General features: G+C 39.5%; 1 protein-coding gene across 1 annotated transcript in view; it reads right to left on the reverse strand.

The window, feature by feature from the left end:
* LOC143013257 (metabotropic glutamate receptor 4-like) overlaps window positions 1-25,345 on the reverse strand; it is a 90,024-nt gene that overhangs the window by 3,554 nt on the left and 61,125 nt on the right. Inside the window, exons 3-8 of the mRNA XM_076166814.1 lie at window positions 23,062-23,197; window positions 20,490-20,644; window positions 19,693-19,833; window positions 10,532-10,732; window positions 5,992-6,128; window positions 3,424-4,359 (exon numbers count right to left, since the gene is read on the reverse strand). Coding sequence (XP_076022929.1) covers window positions 3,424-4,359; window positions 5,992-6,128; window positions 10,532-10,732; window positions 19,693-19,833; window positions 20,490-20,644; window positions 23,062-23,197 — 1,706 coding nt within the window. The remainder of the gene's footprint in view (window positions 1-3,423; window positions 4,360-5,991; window positions 6,129-10,531; window positions 10,733-19,692; window positions 19,834-20,489; window positions 20,645-23,061; window positions 23,198-25,345) is intronic.

Raw genomic sequence — 25,345 nt, forward strand, 5'->3', positions numbered from 1 at the left:
TTCATTGGAGTTTTATTTGTGTTTGTTTATGATGTATAGCTGAAAGCCTTCCTGATGGGTGTCTATGTACAGATGCCTTGAGGTTTTATAGAACAACATTAGAATTGTCTGCTCTGCGAAGACAATGACAGCTGCAACCCACAGCTGGGTAGGAGACAGATACTATAGCTCGAGGCGACAAATATGGGGAGATGCACCCTACAGCTTATTAAAAGAGGCTGCAAGTGATTTTTCATGATAACTTCAAAAAGTACACACTGTCCAGCTGTGATGTATTAATGTCGGAGACGTGAGCACGTCAGCACAATAACAGTTAGAGCGATGGATTCGAAATGACTTTGATAAAATGTGTCGACTTTAGGGCACTTTGACACAAAAAACAAAGAGAAAACGTGTCTTCATTTCATAAACAAACAATTAGAATCCACCAAGGTGATTACATTGTTTAACCACACTGAATTTGAAGTTAGGCATTAACAGTGATCCTCCTTTGACATTTCAGTCCCTCACTGCACAGAATACAAACAAAACAAGAGCAAAAAAAGGAAATTGACCCCCCTACTCGGATGTTTCTTTAAAACAGATGAACAAGTGAGGAAGCCAGTGGTGTGTACTGGAAACACAGCTGGCAGACATTGTTCATAAGAGATTTGCCTGAGGTTTAGTCTGACATTACATTCACAGAAGGCACAAATGACTGAGCCGTATGTCATGGGAAAAGCCCACAGGGCACTGAGCCACAAGCATGTCAGACCTCAGAAATGATGTGTTTCTCATCGTAGGGTTATGACATATGTTGTTAGTACGTGAGTGTGGTCAACATTTATCCTTTAAATTCAAGATACTGACAGGTTTTGTTTTGTTTTTTGTTTTTTTTACACATGCGATTCAGTGACAACACCAACACCAAGCTGTGAGTGATTAGAAAACGTCACTTTGTGTTACCATGTTGTATTGATTGACCCAAAATAAGATATTCACACTTGTATAATAAATCATTTAGAATAAGGCAATTGAGATCCTTATTCAATCCAGAATTATACATGTTCACATACTACAGGTAGGACGCTGCTTTAAAAAAAATAGAGAATCTAGTTTTGGTAGGTAGGTTGGTTGCAAGTATGTACAGACATAAAATGTATTACCTGTCACACAATGACAATAATATATGATGATATAATAATAAAACTTATGAAGCAGAATGATACAAATTACACCCTTAAAGCCATGTCAGGTTAGAAAAACAGATGTCAGTGCAGAATGAAAGTGATGGGGCATTGTATTCCATCATCCTGCAAGCAGTACACCAGCATTCCATAGTGATAGAGGGGGAGCGTTGTAATCTCCTGAGAAGATTACACGCGGCCCGGGGTGAGTTCGGAACAATATTGCTGCCCCTCTGGAGTACAGAGTGGAGTCACTCTGTGAGGAGAGCCAAGACCCCTGTCCACTTCCATTGGCCCTGGTGACATAAATTTTCCCTGACATGTCGATATGATTGCCAATCTGCTCCATCAGAACAGCAGGGAGCAGGGCCGAGGACAGAAACCACGGCAGGGGAACCATTATCAAGTTTCTTTGAAGCAGGATTGCTCCTTTTTTGTTATAAGGCATTGTGTCCCTTATCCACACAGATGGCAAGTCTGCCTGTACCTATACTGAAAGCATGTGTATAAGTGGACCTCAAGCTGAAAAAATTATCTAGATATTGTTTAAGGATTTTACAAATGTGGACAAAATTCAGTGTAGCTGCTGTTTGTTCAAAAAGATTACACAGAGTTTTTATTACCTCCTTGAGGGGCGACTTTTTCATATTAATTGGCTATTGAGTCATACTACAGCTAGACTGTGTATTATGGACATATGGTCACATTTAATGAATGAATAAATAATGAATAAAAAAGGTCAGATCCATCTAGGGAAATTAAAGTAAAGTGCTTTCAAGAGATACTGAAAATAACACTAACATTAAGAAAGTTGTTCCCATAATGTTACATGGTAAAATAAATTGCAAGGACTAACCCTGTTTATGTTGTTATTGGGTTATTCTACTTACATCCATCCTTAAGAACCTGAAGTTGAGTTTGGGTTAAAGCAGGGGGCACCATATTTATTTGTAAGATCAATTTAAATGTGTGTATACGTTATTCCAACAAGGTGGTTATTTGAGGAATAGAATGAGGGGAAGTCTGAGAGACAGACAGCCAGGATCGCTTGGAAGCTTATTGAGACATTATTAAATGTTGGCTCACCCCTTGCATTAGACTGACTGGTAGGAGAACCTTGATCCAACAAAATGTGATGAAACATGTCTGGCAGTGTGGATTTGATGGGATCTTCACACAACTTGATTTTAAAAGTTGACGTGTGTTTTTAGTAAAATGCAGCAGCAGTAGTAACTGAATTGATTGAGCATGGCAGACCTCAAAACAAAGGAAACTGAAAATCATGACTCAACCTGCAGTATTGTGCTCTCTCCACATTCTCTCTTCCCAAACTTCCCCTGATATATTTTTCCTCCTGTGCTTCCTGACTTGGCTGATGCTGTCAGCCAGAGAAAGACTGATGACAGCTCCACACAGGGTTTCTGTCAGCAAGGGACTGTGGCTTATATTTCTCCCAAGATGGTAATGAGCTGCCATAATACTACTACTACCACCGCTAGTTCTACTGCTGCTACTAAACTACTAGTAGCGCTGGTGCTACTGCAATTAATGATAATACAATTCATTTTCAATTTGTCTTGTTGGAAAGCTGCACACTGCAATTAAATCTGTTCTTGTGCAGCACCTTAATAATCCCATACTGATGCTTCTATTGCAATCCCGAGGTTTGACTTTTCAGGCTGCTTATTTTAATTAAATATCTGTCTCAAGAAGCCTCAAAATTAGCACTTGAAAGAGCTAATCAGTGATTCACTTTCAACTGACAAGAAACATCAACAACCAGTCATTTTCACTGAGTTATGCTACTTGGCACAATCTATTTCTCTGAGCATGAATGTGCAGTGATTGGTATTCCGTGAATATGAATTAAACGTGCACAGAAACACGATTAAAGAAAACATATCCCAACAAAATTGAGCTATAATGAATTATGCTCACGAGTCGGCTCTAAAAGCCCTGCAACTCTGACAGAGGAGCAGAAAGCCCAACATCTCATGATGAGCAGTGCCCGCATCCACAAACACAAGAGGCGGATGCTATACAACATCATTTGAGTGGCTGTTTTTGAAGGATGAACAATGAAGAGCTCAGGGAATATATAGGAACCCCAAAATTCACGACTAACGGGCAATTATGTGTTTGCTATAGGGACTCGCGGGGATTTGCATCTGTCACTGCTGGGATATCTTAAGTAACAATATGTGCACAGATCTAAAATGATAAATAGTAAAAAAGTTTTTTTATGTATTTCATTTACCTTTTCTGCTGACTGTGAGGTCCCAAAGAAGATGGGGATGAAGGCGAGCCATACGATGCAGGTGGTGTACATGGTGAAGCCAATGGGTTTGGCCTCATTAAATGTCTCAGGAACCCCTCTGGTCTTGATAGCATAGACTGTGCAGGTGACCATCAGCAGCATGCTATACCCTAACAGGCAGATAAGTGACAGGTCTGATATATCACATTTCAGAACACCACGGGCCATTTTAGGATTGGATGTACGCTGGTCCTCGTAGTCGATGATGGCTTGTGAAGGGTCGACACCAAACCAAATACAGACCCCGAGGAGCTGCACTGATATCAGGCTGAAAGTGATGACTAACTGGGAGGCCGGAGAGATGAATCGAGGGGCGCTCACTGACATTTTCCCCTGCTCGAAGATTCTGTAGATCCGATTTGTTTTGGTGAGCAGCGCTGCATAGCTGATGCTCATACCAAGGCCCAGGAAAATCCTTCGCAGTGAGCAAATAACCACATCAGGGGCAGAGATCATTAGGAAAGTCGTCGCATAGCACAAAAAGATACCTGTCAGGAGCACATAGCTGAGTTCCCGGCCTGATGCCTTAACAATTGGTGTGTCGTTGTAACGTATAAAGGTGAGCACCACAAACAGAGTAGCCATGATGCCCAGGACGGCAATGAGGACAGGGATGACTGCCCAAGGAGAGCTCCACTCCAGCTTGACAATTGGGATAGAATCGCAGCCAGTGTGGTTCGCATTCGGCCTTAAATCAAAGCGGCACATCTTGCAGGTGTAGGTGTCTGCTTGGTACTGGTAACCGTCACAGTTCTCACAGTGCCAGCAGCATGGGATTCCCTTCACTGTCTTTTTGCGCTGCCCGGGTCGGCAGGGTTGGCTGCAGATAGAGGATGGGACTTCCCTTGTGCCACCAGGCCACTGCATGTCATTGATCTGCGTGTTGCACGAGGAAGAGGAATTTACAGAAATGATTAGTTTATTCCACTTCATTATACTCAAGTTGATTTACTCACATCCATTAAACCTAAGACAAGGAAATAAGCACTGTGTGACCTGACAGCGTTGCTTTGGGACGAGCTCATAATCAGACTAAAAAAGTGCTTGAAAATAGGATTAAAGTAGCTTTTCTGGGTTAGCGTAGCCAAAACATTGGGACAATTTACTGCATATTGTTTAACTAGTTCCGTATTAAGTGGTTCAATGCATAATGCATGAGGATGCAATTTAATTAAGACTCAAGAAGATAAGTACACAAACAACATTGCAATGAAAGAAGGGGAAAACAGTAAATGGGGTTTTCACCACTTGAAATCAGCAGTCTTGTTAAATCAAGACATTACTGTGTGCGCACATTGAATTATTATTTAACCACCAACTACTTTCCTTTTTAATTACTTACAAAGCATGTTGTACTTGCATGAAAAAAGACAAGTAAATACTGTGTGGCCGTGTGATACTGTTGTGTCAACACAATGCTACGCAGTACCATATGCCTGTGTTGTTGCACTGGTGTTATTCATTTTTAATATGATGCGGTTTGCTTAAGAGACCTTATTAAGTGGAATAGGGTTGGGTAAGGGATAGAGTATATTCAATTATTCAAATAAACATCTGGGTAGATTGGATGATTGGTTTTGTATCTAAAAAAATGATATGTCCATATGGCACTCTTGATTTTCCTTGGAGCTCTCTGCCAGGCAAAGCTGTTAAGTGAATCTGTGTGCAGAAGGAAGTCGGGACATTGACGTCTACAATAACTTAATGGCACACCTACTATATGTGCTAGATCATAATAAGAATGCCTGGGGCCTCATGTACTGTAATTGATTCTGTGCATTCTGTACAGAACTTAGTGTATGTTGCTGCTGTCGTGGAAGCTGTTGTATAACGCACAAATGAAGGCCAATGTCAAACTAAGGCTAATGTGAAAAGATGCCCTGGTCTTTTTGCTCCCCTTGACACCTAATCATATTAGCATAATCTTCAGTGGAAATGTTGTGAATATGCACACTCTGGGTTCACCGACATTATTAGTTAGCCTGTATGTTTATAAATGTTAAACTTTGCAAGGGAGAAGATGATTTATTATATCACTAAACCGCTGACCTATAAAGCCTGACATATATGAGATGCATTTAACGTTATCTGTTTTTAAAAGCGGCAATTGTGCGAAGATGAATGCAGAAAGCCGTAATTTGTGTCACCATGCATAAGAATTGCTCTGATTTTATATATGTATTTTCTTGCTGTAACCGATGCATTTTGTCACAAATGTTATCTTATGCCTGTGATAAACTGATCTTCCCATTTGGTGGAGCAGCATATGTTAATTTCATTGACATTTGCTTTGTATTTCTTGTCAAAACCAAATGAGTCGCTTTGATAATGGAATGCAAAAAAGTCAATTTGGGGGCGTCTCATTAATGAATCTGGCTCACTGTTGAAGTTTGATGTGCATATTACACGATAGCCGGCACAACAACCCATCTGTTCTCTCATTATTTCCTAAAACTCTGGCAAATTAGGTTTAAAAGATGACTCAATGAATATTTCAGGTGACCATACATCCAAGTGAAGCTGATCTGTCCAGTGCCCAATGATCTTGTATTCCGGGGTATTATTTTTCAACTGGTATTGGTAGATTTCATAGCGACCGGGAGCGTCTCCATTCACGTTGAAGATCACTGGGGTGCCAGCAATTCCTGAGGATTAAGAAAAAAAAGTCATTATAATCTCATGCAAACCTCTGAACATATGGATTAAACTATAAAGTGTAAAGTTTGACTTAATGCTGAATCCCAATTTTGGTCAATTAGGTTATAAGGGGACTTCAAGCCAGTGCTATTGTAGTGTTAATGATGAGAACAAAATGGTTGATGACAGCCATGTTGTCCTACTCCTTTGAGGAGGGCCGCGGCTGCTGTCTGTTCATGTTCCCTTATCATTTCACACTCTTCATTCTGCCTATTGCCCCGTTGCTTGTTATCCACAAGGTCCCCTCTCGGAGTGCTAACGAACGACAACACTGATTTAATTACCACTTTGACGTCTCTCTCATCCCTCTGCTTCCTGTTGGTACGCCAGCCTGCAAACTCCCGATTTGCAACTTGTTATAGCGTTATGGTGTGAGGGAATTAGGATTGTTGGATTTAAGAGGGGAAGAGACTAAACAGAGCAGCTCTGTCTCTGAGGAAAGGACCAATAATAGGATATTTATCTCTATTTGCCACCACTACACAATCCAATCTGTTGATACTCAGCTTTGCTATATTTGTAAAAGAATCATATAGTTCACAGAATTATAACTTGAAATGCAGAGATTTAACAATCATGTTTTGTCTTTCTTTCCAGTGTACAAGAAATTCTACACCTACACCCAAAGTACAATGGACAAAGGTAAGAACACATTTTTTTCTGCTTCGCAATAGAGAAAGAATACACAATATTTGAGTCATTGTTCTCATGCTTGTGCATTTGGAGCATGTTCAACAATTATTGACTTTCCTCTTGACTTGACTGTCCTCCTGCCATAGTAATGAAAGGAATTATTTATGAGGGTGTTTTTCTCTTTAATAGGTCACAATATTGATTCTTGATTGTTAATGAGACCTGTGAGTCAGAGCTAGTAACCTATGAGTCAGTTTATGAACAATACAGCAACTTAAAATCTGTGTAAGGCCAGAGATCTCCCCAAATTCCAAGTTAGTTAATTGCATTAATATCTAAATGTGTTTAACTTTGACGTGTATGCAATTCTAAATTTATTGGTGCACACCTCAGCAATACAGGGAACTGAGCAGAATGTAGGCTGCCACTAATTTGATTGCTGTAATCGATTGTTGGTCTCACCTATTAAACTGTAAAAAGATTGCAACTTTCCCACATAGCCAGCAAATATGAACAAAAAACACATTTAATTATAAGATCGGATTTCATGCTAACGCTCAAGACTGAAACTTGTGCATTTTTGCAAAGTTTCTCTATTGACATTACCTGCATTCTATCCAAATGAGTAAATGGTCTGTTAATTTAACTAAGAGCTAAATTGGGTGTGAGGGGAAATGTTTGGAAAATTCTGACGTGTGGCAATTAGATGGGAAGTAAAAAAACAAACTTTTTTTACCATTGACTAGGGCCACTGCAGTCCCGACCTTACCATTAGTTTTAATTTTCAATTTAAAGTGTGCTTTTATATTTAAAATGACAATAAAAGAGTAATTTTAGGATGTCATGGTTTATACTATTACTATACTACTCCATTAAAAGTCAGAGCAGTGATGAATAAAAGTCATCAAAGCAGTCATATTATTCTTTTATAGAAATTAAAACGGTACGGTAGATTGGGTGAACTCTTGTTTCTGTGATGGGTACTCCTGCAACAAAGCCAAACATACAAGTTGAAAAAAAGGGAATTCCCATGTTTTTCCTTGTAAATGCAAAGCGGTTATTTGAAAATACCAAGATTCAACCATGTCAAAGGCTATAATTTATTTCTACTCTAAACTCTAAATGGAGGCCAAGCCTTGCATGGTAATTAGTCATCCAATTGAGCGGAGTTAAGGGCCACTGCTGGGGTTGATTATCTTTTCAGCTTTCCACTCGTCTTTTCACAACACTGACTCAGAAATACTTAAGTGTTTCAGTTGTATCATCCCATCACAATTTGCTGCTTTGTATTTCTACTTTTCTAGTCGGGCTCAAGGTATTTATGGGCAATAAATGCTTCTCAACCCTTTAATTTAAGATACCGTTATGAGCTGCTAGAATGGTTTGCATTGGTCTGAGCAGAGAAGTGAGTAATGCTGTTTTGATAAGTGGGAAAGTGGCTATTATAGTTTGTGCCACCACACATCGACAGTATCGCCTTTTAGTGAATGAAGAGTGACGAGTGCGTCTGAATGAGTGGCTCCTCTACGCAGGCAGCTTTAGAAATGACACTGCAGAGTTTTGGTGTCAAACTAACTATTTGTCACCACTTTACTCTTCACTTTATGTAAAGGGTATTATGTGATTAAAAGGCCATGCACTGTTACTTCCCACAATAAAATGTCTTTTGGAAAGAAATCATTAAAACAGTAGTAGAGCTATTTCTGAACAGGGCACTTTCCTTCAGTAACACAGGGATACACAGGGATACAGTGTAAATACCATGCATCAATAAGTATCAACTTCATCTACAACACCAGGGTTTCTTCTTTCCTTTACTCAGCATGGATGCCCACAGACAATTCCAGGAATACAGCAGGATAATGTGGACACTTCCTGTTGTTTTACTTCAAACCTCTTTAAATCTCCATTCTTCTGTGTTGAAAGACGACTAAAAGCATCGCAGCATTTTGGTAATGTGTAACATTGATTATCTAGCCAGTCAGCGAGCTACTTGTAACCCCAATGGCTTCAGTGCACAGAATCCCTCCAGTGATGTGCACCATGCATGAAAGACATGAAAGAGTGCGTTTTGATTATTTAATAAGCACATTATAATTCTGATGAAGTTTTTACTCCACTGCACTGAGAGTTCCCCTTTCTTGTAAAACTTTCAACAAATATGACTTCAGGATACAACTCCAGACATTTTTACACAAACGAGCGCTGACCTGATTACATAGTAATAAGCACATTCAGAAATACGTAAACAACAACTTAAGACTTTGAAGATTGGGCCAACAGTTAAACACTGGTGTGTGCTGTGTAGTCCTTTCAGTGTCCATTAACGGGGGGAAAATATATTTGTCGACTTTATTTATCAACTTGACTTATTTCTTTTTCATAATTATTATATCATCACAGGGGATAAAGGTTATCAGGTTTTTTATATAAAAAAATACATATTGATCCACATTCTTGTTTACGGTTTGCTTTATCTCTATTAAAACTGTATTACTTAAATCCACAATCCAAAGGAATTCCTCAGAAATACTTTCGCCCATTTTCAGTTTAGTCATAAGATCACAAGTCTGTTATCTCAGTGTGACGCGTGTAACCTTTCACTCTGACAGTCTCACCTGAGAGCACAAGATTTAATTTGCATTACCTGCCACAAGCCAGCTGCCCTAGGATATGGCCTCTCACTTCCTACCTGTGAAGTTGGTAAATTATACTCAATCCTGGCCCTCACACCTAGATTCTGCTTTTGATTGATCATTGAATGCAGTTCCTTCAGGTACTGTGACTCACCTCACTCAAAGACCCACACACTGCAACTGTCATCTAAGATGTATTTATTGTTGTATAATTATCCGTGAGGGTGGAGCAGTGTTGTAACTCTGTCACTGCTTACTACTTTAACACCCATGTCACTCTGAGCCTCCACTCATATGATCTATAATTATAGTAGCTGGCACAAATAGGCACATCCACTAACGCTGACCTTGTGGTTAGACCCTGTTCTGCATACAGAAGAGTGACATTTTTACAAACATGTAATTGTTAACGCTGGTCTTTACCAAAGTCAATTCTGCAGATGCTGTTTGTGCTTTTGTAGGAGTGAATATTTGTCTTTTTTCTCAGGCAATTTCACTGATTTATTGAGGGGTTAAAAGCCATTTGACCCATGTTTTGTGTGGTTAAGTGTTCTAACCCCCTCAGTTTCCAGAGGCATTGCATACACAGTGCCAGTGATGAAAATCAGCAAACCTGGCGCATCCTTCCCGTTGTAAAACTGAATTTTAAAAGATAGAGGAAAGATGAGCACAAACAGAGTAAATCTCAGTTTCTGCACATCATCAACTAGGATTTAAAAACACTGTTCTGCTCCTGATTGTCAGCCCTCCTACAGAGCCGAACATGTCATGTCAGCATCAGCTCAGCCGTACATGTTCTGACTAATTTATATTCAGTACATTCAAAGATGTTGCATTAGATATGACAGAAGCTTATTATTTATTCATGTGTTGATAACAGATTTGTATCATCCTTAATTGGTTTCTTTTTCTCATTCATACAGTACAGCCAAAACAATCATATTCATGTTAGCAAATGAAACATCTTAAATTAAAGTGTATGCATTTGTTCAAGTGAAACAGAGATTTTCTAAAGCTAACAATAGAATTATTGATTTTGGTTTCTAAACGTACTTGTGTCTGATGGAATTAGGAATACGCACCTGTGAAGTTGACATTGCGGATGTACTTGAGCAGCAGTGTGCCGTTGATGGATTCCATCTTGGGGCAGAGGCCAACTTTTCCAGGACAGAGATCTTTGTGCATGTTGTGTAGAGCATGTGCCATGGCGTAAACCGCATCAATCACAAACTGGACCTTCCCCTCCTGTTCGTAAGATGAATCTTTCCCAATCCGCTCATGGTCTAAAAGAAAAGACAAGAATATCACGTCTCGTGCTGTGGAATTATGTGTGATTGCGAGAGACTTCAGTGAATGCTGAAAGTTATCGGATCGCCTTTTATTTTTTTGTTCTCAGGGTACCGCAGGGTGTTTCAATCTTCATCGCATGAATATCACTGTTAAAAAAAAAAAAGCTTCATTACATTCAATCAGCAATGCAAGAACCAAAACATGATTGTAAGAGGTATAAAATTAAGCAAATGACAGCCTTTGAAGAAAACTGATTACTCAATTGTAAATCCATCTTTTTTTTCTCTGTATTGAATTTATTTCCAGATTGGCATACGGTACAAGTTTGCTGTTAATTACATGCAATTTATTTTTGACATCAATCAAAGGATGTCTTTTTAACAAAATCTAAAATAGTCTTATATGGAACATTTCTCACTGTGCTCTGTCAGCTGCTGAATCTTAACACTTAATCTGTGTTTGGGGTCAGACCTAAACAGTCTGTCTTTGCTCTGCTCCAAACAACAAAGGGAGAATGAAAGTAACCTATCTGCATTTAAAGTGACAGCGACGGGAACCTGTCATTGTTTTACAAGTCAGGATGTAGGTCACAAGTTAAGACTGACAAGTTCAACCGATGTCACCAGTCATTGGTATCAAAGTCAAAACTAATTTGTCTTCTTTTTGTGATTATGTCAAGTATAATCTGCAAATGTGAGTCTTTGTTTACACCAATAATGAGTCAGTAAAGTCCACACCACTGACTATGGCATTAAATTTGGTTTGCTGGACATTGACTTGTTAAAGGCCTTTGCCAAGCCTTTCTTGCTGCTACCTCTGTTTTTTCCAATATTTGTTCACCATAGTCTAATATTCTTAATCAGATAGTATCAACTTTTTAGCTAAGCAAAGATTACTTGCAGATTTAATTTGATTAGGGTGGAACATTGTTGGTGTGTCCTCGCATCTTGTTTATGCGATCTGGTTCAGTTTATCCCCTCAAAGGCATGTGCCATCTCAAATCCATTAATCAAGAGCCCTGAGTGTGATCGAGTGGTAGAGGAGGAGTGGAAGACAGAGCAAGGCAGGCCTAATCATTCATCAGTATTAATATAATTAGTTATGACAGGTGTATATTAATCATAGCTGGGCCGTTCTATTGCTTTGAAAATGTGTTAATCACCAAGCAAGGTTTCAATTAACATCTTAATCCTGCAAGATAGGCTGAAAAGAAAGAGTGACAGGACACAGTTACTGTTTTAAGTGATTTACAGCTGACAGGAATAAAGAGATGAAGACATTTGCCCTTTAAAGGACGCTGGAGTAGAAAGAATGAGTCAGTGCAACTGTATGAGGTTGAATGCATTTGTTATCTACTGCAGTGAATTTGTTTGTTGCCCAATTGCTTTGTAATTGTTTTGTCATCACATATACCTTTCCATAGCAAGCATAGACTAAAATAGCAACTACAGCTCACTTTTAATGAAAAATGATCTCACACTGTTCTGTCCCTAATCTTAGTGCTACAGCTGTGATGAAGAACGCAAAGTAAATATAGCCAATGCACATGTGTGCTGCTCTAAGCAGTCTTGTATCCGTAAACCAATTTCAGAGCTTTCAACCGTCTCTATTGTGTGTTTTGTTTTTCAGTGAACGTGGGAGGCATTTGACAGATGTTGGACACATTTATATGATAAAGTTTTAGCATAATGATGTTGAAGCTTCAACTGAAAGCCAATTAAAGTTTACTTAACGTTGTCACTGTGAAACTACTACGTGGCATTCAGAAGATGGCTAAGTAATGTTCAGCAGAAATGTGATCTTATTTGTATGCAGAGACAAGACAGGAGGACAGCTGAGAGTTGACGCTACAGATACCATTTGACACATTTCATTATTTGTGACTATTTTTAAGAGCTTGTCAAACCCAAACAAGTATCGCTGACACCCTGTTATAGCTTAATTTGTGGTCTCAGTCTATTTTCTTGCGTTCAGTGGTTGATGTGAGAATGATTCTCTTATTTCCAGGCAACTCTGCTGTACTTTGCAAGTTATTGTTTCTGTCACATACAGAGAGAACAATTCTGACCAACAGCTCCTATTTATAACACATGACACAGAAAAGTGGGAACCCTAATCAATTTGGTGTGCTAATGGGTGTGCTCCTGTGAGAGGTGGCCCCACTGTGCTTTTTCAGGCTGCTTCCTCATTACTAAAGGGCTCTCGTTGCTCTGACATTTGCTAATAATTATATGTAAATATATAATATAAATACACTGCTTACTGTCATCAAGGGAGAAGCATTTGAGAGCTGTGCATCATTGCTTTCAATTAAGGAGAATCTGCATATTACTCAACAAACGGTTTGTCTATTTTGGTTTGCTCGGTTGCGTGCTCTTTATTGGTTTTTCATTTTTGTATTTAAAGCAGCACTATGTGGTTTTTGGAGCCCCTCTTATCGTGTTATTGTTTAATAGCATCCATTCAAGCCCACGTTTAATCTTGATTTCACTTTTGTTTTAGTTCCAAAAATGTTTTTTTCTTTTTTCTGTGCAGCGCCGATTTCTAATAATAAAAGTCTCCACTACCGTGAGTCTCGGGTGTGTTTGTGTGTCTCTATTCGAGCACACACATGCCAAGACATGTCATGGCACCGGTTTGTTGACATCGTCCAGCGATCTGTGTGTGGCCCAGAGATTGTATTAGACTCAGAGGATGTAGCGCCATGAAAAAAGTGAAACCAATAAAAGAAATGCTAAATGAGTGGACGCAGTTAACAATAACACACACTAGGGGGCTCTGAAAATGACACAGTGCTGCTTTGAAGAAGACAAAACCAAAAACGGGCCATTTGTTCCCCTCATTTTTCTAGCTATTGGAACCTTCAATAGGGACACACAAAGACCCATTGTTCAACACCAGACAATGAATGTAAACGGCTCATAAAGATACATAAGGTAAAACATTGAATTTGATAAAGTAGACGCATGAATTGCACAGTGCCTGTTACAGCAATTTCTTATCTGAGACACTTAATTTTAACAAGTGCTAGCTCTAGACAGATGAATTGTTTTTGTTTGTGTTGCGTGTAGTATCTTTTCCCTGCATCAGTATTTGCCTGCTTAGAAGAGGCAATTTACCATCACTGACAAGGCTCTGAATGCTTAAGGAGCTTGAATATTGCCAGTTATTCTGTAAATGTGTGCTTGAGGCAGAATAAGGTTTTTCTGTCTCTGTCACAGACACTCTTCTATTCATCATCATTCCACCTCACGGATATAATATATAGAAACATGTTGCGCACTTTGGCAAGCATTCTGTCTCAGACGTGCTTGGTGTTTGCTCTTATTGCTTCAGTCTCCTCTAAACATATTCAGTGCAGGTAGACTGAGGGCTCTCCATCTGCTGATAGTTGTCAGTATAGATGTCTATTACATCATGCACCAACCCTTTTTTCTCCTCATCTTTCTCACTTGCACTCCACCAGAATGTGACCAGGAAGAGATGAGAGGAGGAATGGAGTGGTGGGGGAGATGTTTTAATGATCATCTTATGAGGTGCTGTCGTTACTTATCTGCTAACCCAGGCCCATGATATGCTCATAACTAGCGTTTAAATGCACACTAAATTCAAAATACATGCTCAGTTAGAAGTGTGACCATGTTTTTGTTTCAGTGGCGTCGTATTTCTTCGCATGATCACACTGAGGCCACCCCTAAAAAAGGACTTAATGTGGAGGAACCACCTTCTTATGCCACACTACAGGGATTTGTTTTTGAGGAGGCAAACAACAGGGTGGTGAATGCATCAATGTGTGGGTCATTGAGTAAAACAAGGAGGGTTTTTGGGAGGCAGGTTTGGGAAGTATTGACACATTCCTGTCTAATTAAGGGAGATAAATGAGATTGAGATCATCGAGGTTGTCTTTCATTTTAGCAGATATCCTCCTTTGACTCTACCAAAAGATGTGCCACAACACATGTGAACGATTCACTCCCATCAGACTGAGCTTTTATTCACAGAGAATGGATAAAAGGGTCAGCGACGGGATGTGAGGCTGCCTGGAGGGTTTGAGTCCGACAGTCCGAGATCCATAAATGAGCAAGTTTGCTGATCATTCCTTTCAGTGAAGGCACTTTGTCTGTTTTTCTGCTTTTCTTATTCTCCACTTTAAGTCAAGTAGAGTAAACGAACATTATAACATTCTGGTACCAAAGGTTGCCTGGACTTGTGCTTTCAGGAAGAAAAGCTAACTATATATATATAAAACTATATTTTTGGCCTTTACAGCGTCACACAATGAGCTGTGCACCATAAGAAACTTTGCCTTTTTAGTTCAAGGCAGTTCTTTCCAGCAACCCTGCTAAGAGTGAGTCGCCTACTATTGTGCCAGGACAAGTCAAATGTAAGTGAACACGTTGCCCGTCTCTCTAAGGGGTAACTTCATATAATACCACATCATGTGAAAAAATTGTGTTCTTACTGTAGCTGATTGTTGCATGAGGTAAGAGGGCATTCAGTGTATATTTCTCGCAAATCGTTTAATTCCAAGGCTTTTTGACGTACGAAAGCTCTTGTCACATATCAAGTCGGCTCTCTTTTGCATTTAATGAATGAAGGTGATTGAGATTCACTGCTAAGGCATAAACGTGCTTGAGCATAAATGATGAATAATAAATGGTGTGCAGCTTTTAACTGTGTTGTTGTTGTAAATAACCTTGGGGATTTCAAACGGTTTTATCTGACTCCCTCATGCTTCGCTATATAACTTAGATTCATTATTGCTTATTCTATCACCTGACGGGATAGAATCCTTGCATAATTGTGCTCAAACTTCCAATGAGTTTGTGGTTTGACTCACATGTGTGTTTATGGCATCTCTGGCTCAAATAGAAAATGAGAATTGATGCTCTCAGTATGAGGTTTTACAAACAGTACAGGCTTCTAAAAATGAGCATAAATTTGAACAACTATGCTTGCGTCCAAATGGATTTTTTCACATTTGAATAAAAAAATAATCAGAGCAAATGAATTAATGAAAATAAATTTCTCTTAAGTGGGAAATGTTCTCTGGAGCTGTCTGTTTCACATACACACTACACAGTGCAACGATTTAACACAGCTGTAGGTCAGTATCATTTTTCACCAAAGAAGAAAACTCTGTATGGTTGTCTTGCCAGTGTGTTAAATGAACCACAACATTCACTTTGCATCACCAGAATCAAAGGCGTGCCAACCATTGCTCAGTTGCACTTGATGAGATTCTTTCAGTGACCGATAGGCGTCACACAATAGAGCAAGCACACAGGCTTGTTCCTATCAGGCTCCTGCTGCCTTGATGACTCATACCTACAGGGATGCAAAGTAATAAACTGACTCAGGCCAGTTTGCTGGACTCCTCAACCCCCCAAAATCTGTCACTTTATGCAGGAATGACGTCAGCAATGAGCACTGCACCTGCCGAGGCTGTTACCTTGGCCAGCAGCCCAGCAACGCTTACCTATTTCAGTAAACAATGCATGAAATCTGTGGAGGATCACACTGCTCTATATTTGTGAAATATATGTATATATGCACATATAATAATTTACAATGTAAAACATTGATTGTTTTCTTTATTTAGACTTGTGTGACAGATAAATGGAGCCCAGAAAAATACACTCAGAAAAATACACCCAGAAAAAGTACGATTCGTTTGAGCAACTACGTTTTCCACATGATGAAGTTGGAGGCCACTTTGCTGTCCATTCAACCCAAAGTAATTATCACTGATGTGTCAGCCCTGCTCTTAACTAACCATGGAACTGTAATGGGAAACATAATCTCATAACATGGCATTGTGCAAAGGCTGTTATTATCATTTTCTTTCTTTTACAAGTTCACGTGTTCATTCTGCTCTGCGAAACATAATGGTTCAGTAGCTTTAAACAATGTGATGTGCAGTGGATGGACTGAGATCAAATGGAAAGCTTGGAATTAACATAATTGGAGGGATATGGTTAAGTAATGTCAGGTTATGTCTAAATGTCTTAAGAATGAATAAGTAAGTTGTCATTTTTGGTTACAATCAGTCTTTTGTGGAAAGCAAAATCTCTATTTTTATGATAAAGATAAAAAGTGAATGGTGTAATCAGATCAGAGGGCAAACAAGTACAGTAGTCTGTAATATTGCAGACTAACAACTGAAGCATTTTATTATAAGTAGTTATTTGAAAACTGCCTGATAGAAAGAAATACGGTTCAGTTCATTTAAATCATGATCTCATCATACAAAAGCAATTGCACTTAAATTACTTTCCTAATTGGCTCTATCTGTGCAATTAAAGTTATCTACTTCCATCAGTAAAGTCCAGCTAGAAATTCTCCACGACAATTGTTGCTCCTTGCGCAAATTTAAACCATGCAGGGAATTAAAGCAGCCAACAGCTTCTGACCTGCTTGCAGGTACTTTTTCATTGCACTTTGCTGCCATGTGGGAATACCCACACCGAGCTGGGAAATTACCTCCAGGTTTGCTGTTGACAATGTTCAGGTGAGTACAAAAGTAAACCCTGGCCTCCGGATCTGCAGATACAAGAAATGTGTAAAGAGAGCAGCAGTAGGATGTGAATTATACATCTGTGTATCTGTATCCTGTTCTCAGTCATGTACACTTCAATACATTTGAACTAGAAGATGTTACAAATCTTATTATTATTGCAATTGCACAAAAATCAGTTGCCAGGGATTCATATTGCGTGATTTAAAGCCTTAATAGCACAGAAATTGATCAATTCCAAGCCCATTCAACCATGTTAATATTTAAAGATTACATACTTTCAACAGAGGAATCCACCCATTCTTAATCTACTACACTACAACAAATTTATTCATAAAAGTATACATATGAATATTAGATTCTATCCAATAATTTGTTTAGGTTTAACCCTTATTTGTGTAATAACTTTGCATTTGGATGGGCTTGATTTGTTACAATCGGTGCATGTAGTTTAAGACTGACTAACTAAGACCCAAGTTGGACAAGAACTTAGATGGAGCAGTGTAGAGGAAATCATTGGAGCTTGAGTGAAATGACTGTAATTCTTCCCTGTAAAAATTTACCGTGCCTCTGGGTGTACTCACAGAAAGAAAAGGGGCAGCAGCAACTTAGCTCAAGAGCAGCCACCATGACAGCGGGTAAAATATATACAGTACATAGAAGGACCAAATGCTCTCCTGAAAGCTGTGAGTCCAGATTGTTGGCATTGCTCTCTTTTGCTAAAGGACACAATGTAGTTAAGCGAGCTGACAATTAAGTCACTGTTTAATTGGTTAACATTTACCAGTTTGACGGTCGTGCCAATTTAGAGTGCCTCCTATGGTCTGTGGTGACATTTTGAGGTGGTGGTGTCCTATATATATGAGGTAAATGAGAAAACTAAAGGACAGAATCTTACAGCATATGGTCCACCGCTGGTTTCCATAAGTGTGTCACAGCGTGCGTCTTCTATAATCTCCCATTTACGTAAGGGTTATTTTTTTGCTTTTAAATTGAAATGTGTCAGCCAACAACAAAAGCAGATGATTCACATCCTTCATATTGGTTATAGACTCTAAAATGGAAGACCCATTCATGCCCTGCTTTGATGGTTTTGACTGCAGATGTTTACAAATATTTTTAGTACTGTGCAGATATCCATTGGACATCTATCATCTTTTTTGCTGCTTGTGGAATTCAAGCATTAGTATCTATTTATGTAACTGATCTTATTACCTGTGTATGTTTAGCGACTTGTGATTCTGTAAAAAAAACTAAACCAGAACTCTATTTTCCAATGATTTACCCCTTACTTGTTTAATGGATGGCTAATAAATAATTCAGGAGATAGCTGATAGTCTGCTGTTTTCCTGCCTGTAGGCACAAGGGGCTTGATCGTATCCCTGCTTACATTTGTCAAAAGCCGAGAAACATTTTTAGACAGGTCGCCAGTCCATCACTGCTCGACCGTAGATGGACAATCACTCACTGCCGCGTTCATGTCAGCAGACCTTTTAGAGTCTTCAGTTCACCTCATTTGTCTCTCTTAGGACCCGGGAGATGGAAACACTCAAACATAGGGAGAACATGCAGACACATAAGGGAGGGAAGGGCAATGTGTGAGCACTGAAAGCAGCAGTGTGTTAGGAGGACTATGCTGGGATAGGAGATAGACGGGGAGCCTGCTGATTTTAATGACCTGACACCTTGTTTGCTGGCTATTGCTGAACAGGAAAGGGGGAAAAACGGCTGTTACAGAAAGCTTAACTTGACCCACAGAAAATTCCATGAAAAGAAATGCTGTGTTAAGATTAGAGTTAGACAGAATAATTTCACTGTTTTTGATAACTGAGCACAGACAGCTTCTAGCATTAATGCGCAGGCATGTTTGCGTTGTCAGATATGAAAATATTTCATCAGTGTAGTAACTAAGCCACCACAAATAACAGCTGTAAGCAGTCTAGACTATCTTTGCTGCACTGGTGCACTGCGCAGGGGGATGGGAGACAAGCTTGGGGACCCTACTGATTTTAATGACCTTAAAGCTTGTTTCTAATAGGCTGATTGGACTCACTATTGATTATATTCTCAGTGCATGCGCTGGCATAGTTTTGTGATTGTTTTTTGTCGCTCCCGGCAAATTGAAGAGGCCAAAAGAGGAGTAATGGGGGCATTTGTTTCTCTCAGACAAAATTAGGGATTCCCATTTAGTTATCTATGCCCACTACATTTAACCTAAATTGGAGGCGTGAAATAGTTTTTCTCCCTCATTACAAATATATGTACCTATGCTTACCACACACACACACACTCACTCACACACAAACAAACAAACAAACAAACACACACACACACACACACATAATGTATTCACAGCATCCTCAGTCAATACGGTTGCCGTTGATTGAGTGTTTTCTATTGACTGAGTGCCTCCTTGGCTATTAAGTGTGGACTCACTTGTGCATTTCTTGATGCCTGATCCTTTCTTCTGAGCGTGCCGACTGAGCTTGCATTGGAAATTATTCTCCCAGAACTCTGCAAACCAGATATTTCTCCTGTTGTTCTCTAATGTCCGACTGATGAAGTAGCGGTCAAAACCTGAAAGGGAATCAGCAACATTTGCAGTTAGAGCGCTCACAAACACACACTGGTCATAAGAACATACACACACATTTGTAGTGATTTCAAATGAATTCACCAGTAAAATAACTACATGGAATGTGTTCCTTGGATGTTTGTTTTATAAGGAGCATGTAAATCAGTAAAGCAAGCATCAATAAGAGAATACAGGGATAGGCTATTAGATTACAGCCAGTACATTCAGTTTGGCAGTTCAAAATGACCCCAGGACTTCATATTTTTCACGGCAAGTTTATAATTTAATCCAACCTGTTACCAGGACAGTGTTTTCACATGGTGACCGAGCTGCAGTCTGTGAGTTCCTATTCTGTCAGCCAACGGCAATCATATTCCAACAACACTTGCACTTACCAACACTCTTTCAACAGCATTAAAAAGCCTTGTAAAATTGTAGTATGTAGTAATGGCGTGGATAGCGGCAGTGAAAGTCATTGTGAGTAAGGGTAACTCTGCTGTTTGATATAAATACATTTCCACCAATTCTATAAGTCATTGCCCACCGTAAGCTCTCCCAGTAGAAATCAGTCCCTATTCCCTTTGGAGAGAGAAGCCTAAATGGTGAGTCTGAATGATTGTACAGTATGTTTGAAGACAGCAAAGTATTCTGTGCATACCTCGGATGGACTGTCGTTTGGGTAGGATGGTGACGGCGCCTTCTGCCATTTCCTCCTGGTTCAGTATTGGTGTGATTTTGGAGCCCCAACTGTCTGAACCTACCCATATGAAGTGGCCCGTCTGATTGGCCTTCTTAGCTGCTTGAAGGAGTCGCCTTTAGAGGAAAGTAATAGGGTCATGAAATGCTTTCTTTCCAACACTGCCTTTTATTTTCTGATATACAGTATTTCATACCTATACTGTGCTATGTTCCACCGTGAAAGAGGAATTCTATTTTATTTTAAACAGAAAACTGACAGGGAAGCTGCTGTACAGCCAGATCCCTGACAAAGATATGCTATTCTGAGTCCTGCACAAGCCCACATAGAAACTCCATCCAATCCCAGTGCAAAGGAGTCTCTCTCCCTGGTTGGTGACAGAACGACACCCTTGCCTCGTTTGTCCAGATTTCCTGCCCAAGAAACTAATTTTGGGTATCTCGTAAAAACTGCTAGCAAGCTGCCAGCAAGCAGAGGCAGAGTTACATCAGGCACAGTAACATAAAATTTAAACACAGCCACCTGGCATTGGAAGCACTTCCTCCCTCATATCACTGTAATGATTCTTGAGCAACATAGTGTTTTGTCAATATCAGCTTTCCACGGAATATATGCATGCTGTCTCAACATCTCATATAAGATAGGCTGTTTTGGTGTGTAAAGGTGGACAATATATCCTTTAAATAGAATCACGATGCAGCACTATATGATGTTGTTTTGTACACTGTGGTATAGGTGGTCATAGTTTTATGACCTGAAAGATTTATGTTTGATAAATAATGACTTTCCACCAAGCCCGGTCTCTGGAAATGATTTGGAATGAGGTTTCATTTCAGGTGCAAATTTCTCCTCTGACTTCAACAAATAAGAGAAATTCTACCATCAAGCGATAATATATAATAGAAATCTGGTGAGAGGGGCAGTAGTTTGTTGTAGAGGAGAGTAAAGTGGTAGGGATAGGAATTTTTGGCAGTCCTGATCAAAATATTGTCTTATTAAATATGCAAATATGGGAAAATGTCTGATTTGTTGTTACATCATCAGGTAGATGAATGAGGTTTTCACATACCTCAAATCAAATGACAAAATAGCTGTGTATTCCTTTTCTTACTGATAACTACCTGGCTAGAGACGATTCCCCAATGATACTAGCTCCTTTAAATTGTTCTTCTACTATATATACCCTGAGCGGAAGGGCTCAGGTCTCATATGCTCCCTACATTTACAATGTTGGATCTTATTAGGCTGCTGGCAGCGCACGTTGACTGGGTTCAAGGATAGTGCAGACATACAGAGCAGAAATCCCCCTGGCTTTCTGTAATTACTGTATATCCAGTCTATTACCTGTTATCTGGACCGGATTAAGTCAATGAGCAGTGGGACTCCTGCTCCGGTCATCATCAGGAGACCACCCCAAATCACCAGTCAGATCCAATTGCAACACTCGCCTACTTACTGGTTGCTGGGAAACCTTTAAATCTTTAAAACAGTAGCCTATTATTCCTTCTAATGAATTACATTGATGCTTTTGTGGTCCGACAATGAAAAGCACGGAGAGTTTTAACTGCTCTCTTTGATTTGTTTGTTTGTCCCTTACAGATTTTTGTTCTTTCTATTTTGTGCTTTCACCAACGATGCACTACTTAAGAGACATCCAGCTCTGTTGCCAATTTCAAAATAAACAAAGGTATAAAGATACATTGAGATTTATCTCATGTTTCACAATGTCTGAAGGCCTGCAGCTACTTAGTCCCTTAGGTAAATTACTGGTGCTATTTATAAATACTCACCAGTGCGTCTTACATCTTCCCAGACTGAGGGGTGTAATTGCTATTTATGTAGAAATGTAATTTCTGAAAATTGACTGATTCCAGAATAACTAGCAATGCAACCTAAAACACTTACAGCTCTTGGTCGCCAAAACAGTTCCGAATAACTGCCCCAAGACTGCCAGAAACACGTTTATATGAGGCTACATTCTAGTTGTTTAATCTCTTTCTTTCATTTTAGACTAATAATAAAATAAAATACAGAAATGCAATCTGCCTCACTGACAAGGAACAATAGAGAGAACAGGTGAAGTTTATCTGTCAAAGTCATTCAAAATGGACAAATGAAGGAAGTGAATTAAAACTGCTTAACGTCATCTGTAACACATCTTTAACACTTCCTGCATGTGATGAGATGCACATACACCCAGAATTTCGGATTTGCTGTCATCTGACTGATAAATATTAACATGTTAGTAGCAGATGATTTTACAGGGGAACAAATCTGTTGGTTCCCCAAAAAAGGCACCTACTGTATTTTATTGCCTGCTGCATAGACAGGCACCCAAAGATACTGCATTGCTTCACACTATGTCTCACTGCAGGATGTTAACAGATTGTGCAAACTCTCACAGCTTTGCCGAAACTTCACACATTTGACAATTTCTGCCTTCATATTCTCTGGTACATGTGATTTAAAAAAAAAAAAAAAGACAGGAAGAAGAAGAAACTCAGTTTGACACGAGCCATCCCACTGCACTCACCTGATGTCGTCCTCGTTGGCAAAGATAATGACCACTCGGGCATTAGGGTTTTCACTCAGTCGGCGAATTATCTTGTCAAACTCTCCGGACTTTGGCTCACGTGGGATTTTCACCGATTGGGAAATACACAGACCTCCTAAATTGAAGGCAAAACAGGACATTGTCATAATTAGGTACAAATATAAATATTTATAACCGAATAGTGCAAAATCAGTCACAATTTTAGTCACAACTTCTCCTTATCATTCTTTTGGACTTTCTTAAAAGCTGTAATCACCATTAAACATGTGAATGTGCAATATTTCACGTCATGAAGGGTGTAAGGTATTTAAAAATCTTTCTATAGATTGCAAGGGGCATCTTACAGATATGGAAGTCTATCAAATCCCATTTATGGTCCTGCCTATTTTCTAGCATTTTGGAAGTGTATATATTTAATAATTGAAACTGTTTCCATTTCATCTCAGTCTTCCAATTATTTTTAGTGCACATAATGTTACAAACTTACTAGCTACTGTATAACACATTTCTCCTATTGGTCCAGTCATAATGAGAAATTGAATTGGAAAAAGCAGCGTAAAATGTGAAAATATTCTTCGATTTCCACTTCAGTCGAATCCCAGTTAACCACAGAATCGTTTAATGAAATTGATTAATTCTGTTATTTGCTTGTTAGGCGCTGGATAACGCACTATGTAATTCCCTGCAGAGTGCTATAAACAGATTCCTCTGCCTAGAAGAGATGCTCTGCTATTGAATACAAATCCAAAAGCAGCAGGGAGCATCTACTGGTTACCAACAAGCCCAGGCTTTCTAATTCTCAATGCAACATTTCACAAGAACAGTTTTTTGTCTCCCTGCCAAAATGCCACAGTGTGTATGTGCATTCTAATGAATTTCCCTCTCGTGACCCAGTGCAGAGACAGCCCAATGAGCAATCAATGCAGGAACAATACTCTCTAGCTCAACGCATGGCAGCCAGAATCACACCATAAAACAAAGCCTGGCCCCAGCGCAGATAGTAATAGGGTGGGAAAGTGAAAATATGAATAAAGAATAAGGGATGCCATTAAATTAACACGAATGTCGGGTAGGTTTTCCCATGGATGCAAAAGTCAGATTCGGTTAAGTCACTCAGTGGTTTCAGCCAATGGCCTAAACTATTGTGCTGATTGTACTCAGTGGTCTCATTTAATGATGTTTTCCTCTTCTTCAAATATGTGGTGTTTTTATTCCACTGGGGCTTTTTTGCACATGTGTGTGTGTTCTGTCACACATGTCACAGCTACAACATGTGCGTTGGCGGGCTCATAAGTTCACTCGAGCGGTTAATGGATTAGGAGTTCCTTCATGGGAGAAATGGACTTGTTCCATTGTATGCACTTGTCCATGTCTGTTGTTGAGATAGACTTTGTTCTCAGATTCCTTTGTCAGCACAGCCACAAGGAAATTCCAAATGTATTAATCTTTTTCCACTTCACAAACCTGATTACAATGTCACATACAGTATAAGGTCTGAGTTTGTATGAAATATATATGAACTTTCACCACAAAAAGTCTCAACATGCGGTGATGCAACTGGCTATTGAATCACAACTCTAGTGTACTGTGTTCTAGGACACTGGCCTGTTCTGTCTTTGTCCAACATACACAGTCAAAAAGAATGTATGATAGTATGAGTGCAGGTAAAGCATTTCATAGAGCACAATATTTAAATACATTGCTGCAGTTGAGCCTCTCCTGATTGTCAAGGGTTTGATTGAAATGAAGGAAGTTTATCCATCTTACCTCTTCCTGCCATTAAACTTACACTTCCCAACCTGGCACATGGGAAATATAGCAGCAGTGTAGCTGTAGCTCTCTACTCTCAGAGACCCTATCAATCATTACATGTATTCTATGTCTTACTCTCTCTGGTACTTCACTCCCCCATTCCCTCAACATCTGCTGTGAAGAAGCACTCATCCCTCCCTTTTTCTCTCTCCTCACATCACGAGCAGCAGGCAAAACACCTCTAGAGAGGATGGCAGTGGGGCAGAGGGATTGGAGCCCAGATCCTGGGAGTTAAGACACACTGAACAGAGCCATCCACTGGGCCACTGAGCTGTAGTGTAGACACGCCAATTTGTTTCATTACGTATACCATGCATCCATCCATTCTTTCGTAAGTATTGCACGTTTCAAGACTTGATCCCTTGACTGAAGGACCTAAATTCAAACTCAGTGTGAGGGAGCAGCTGTTAAAGCAGACACTCAATCCCTACCTTCTTAAAGTAAGGAGTGC

Source organism: Genypterus blacodes, unplaced genomic scaffold (genome assembly GCF_046128005.1).
Source record: "Genypterus blacodes isolate CSIRO-AG114 ecotype Tasmania unplaced genomic scaffold, CSIRO-AGI_Gbla_v1 ptg000156l_1, whole genome shotgun sequence".
NCBI classification, from domain to species: domain Eukaryota; kingdom Metazoa; phylum Chordata; class Actinopteri; order Ophidiiformes; family Ophidiidae; genus Genypterus; species Genypterus blacodes.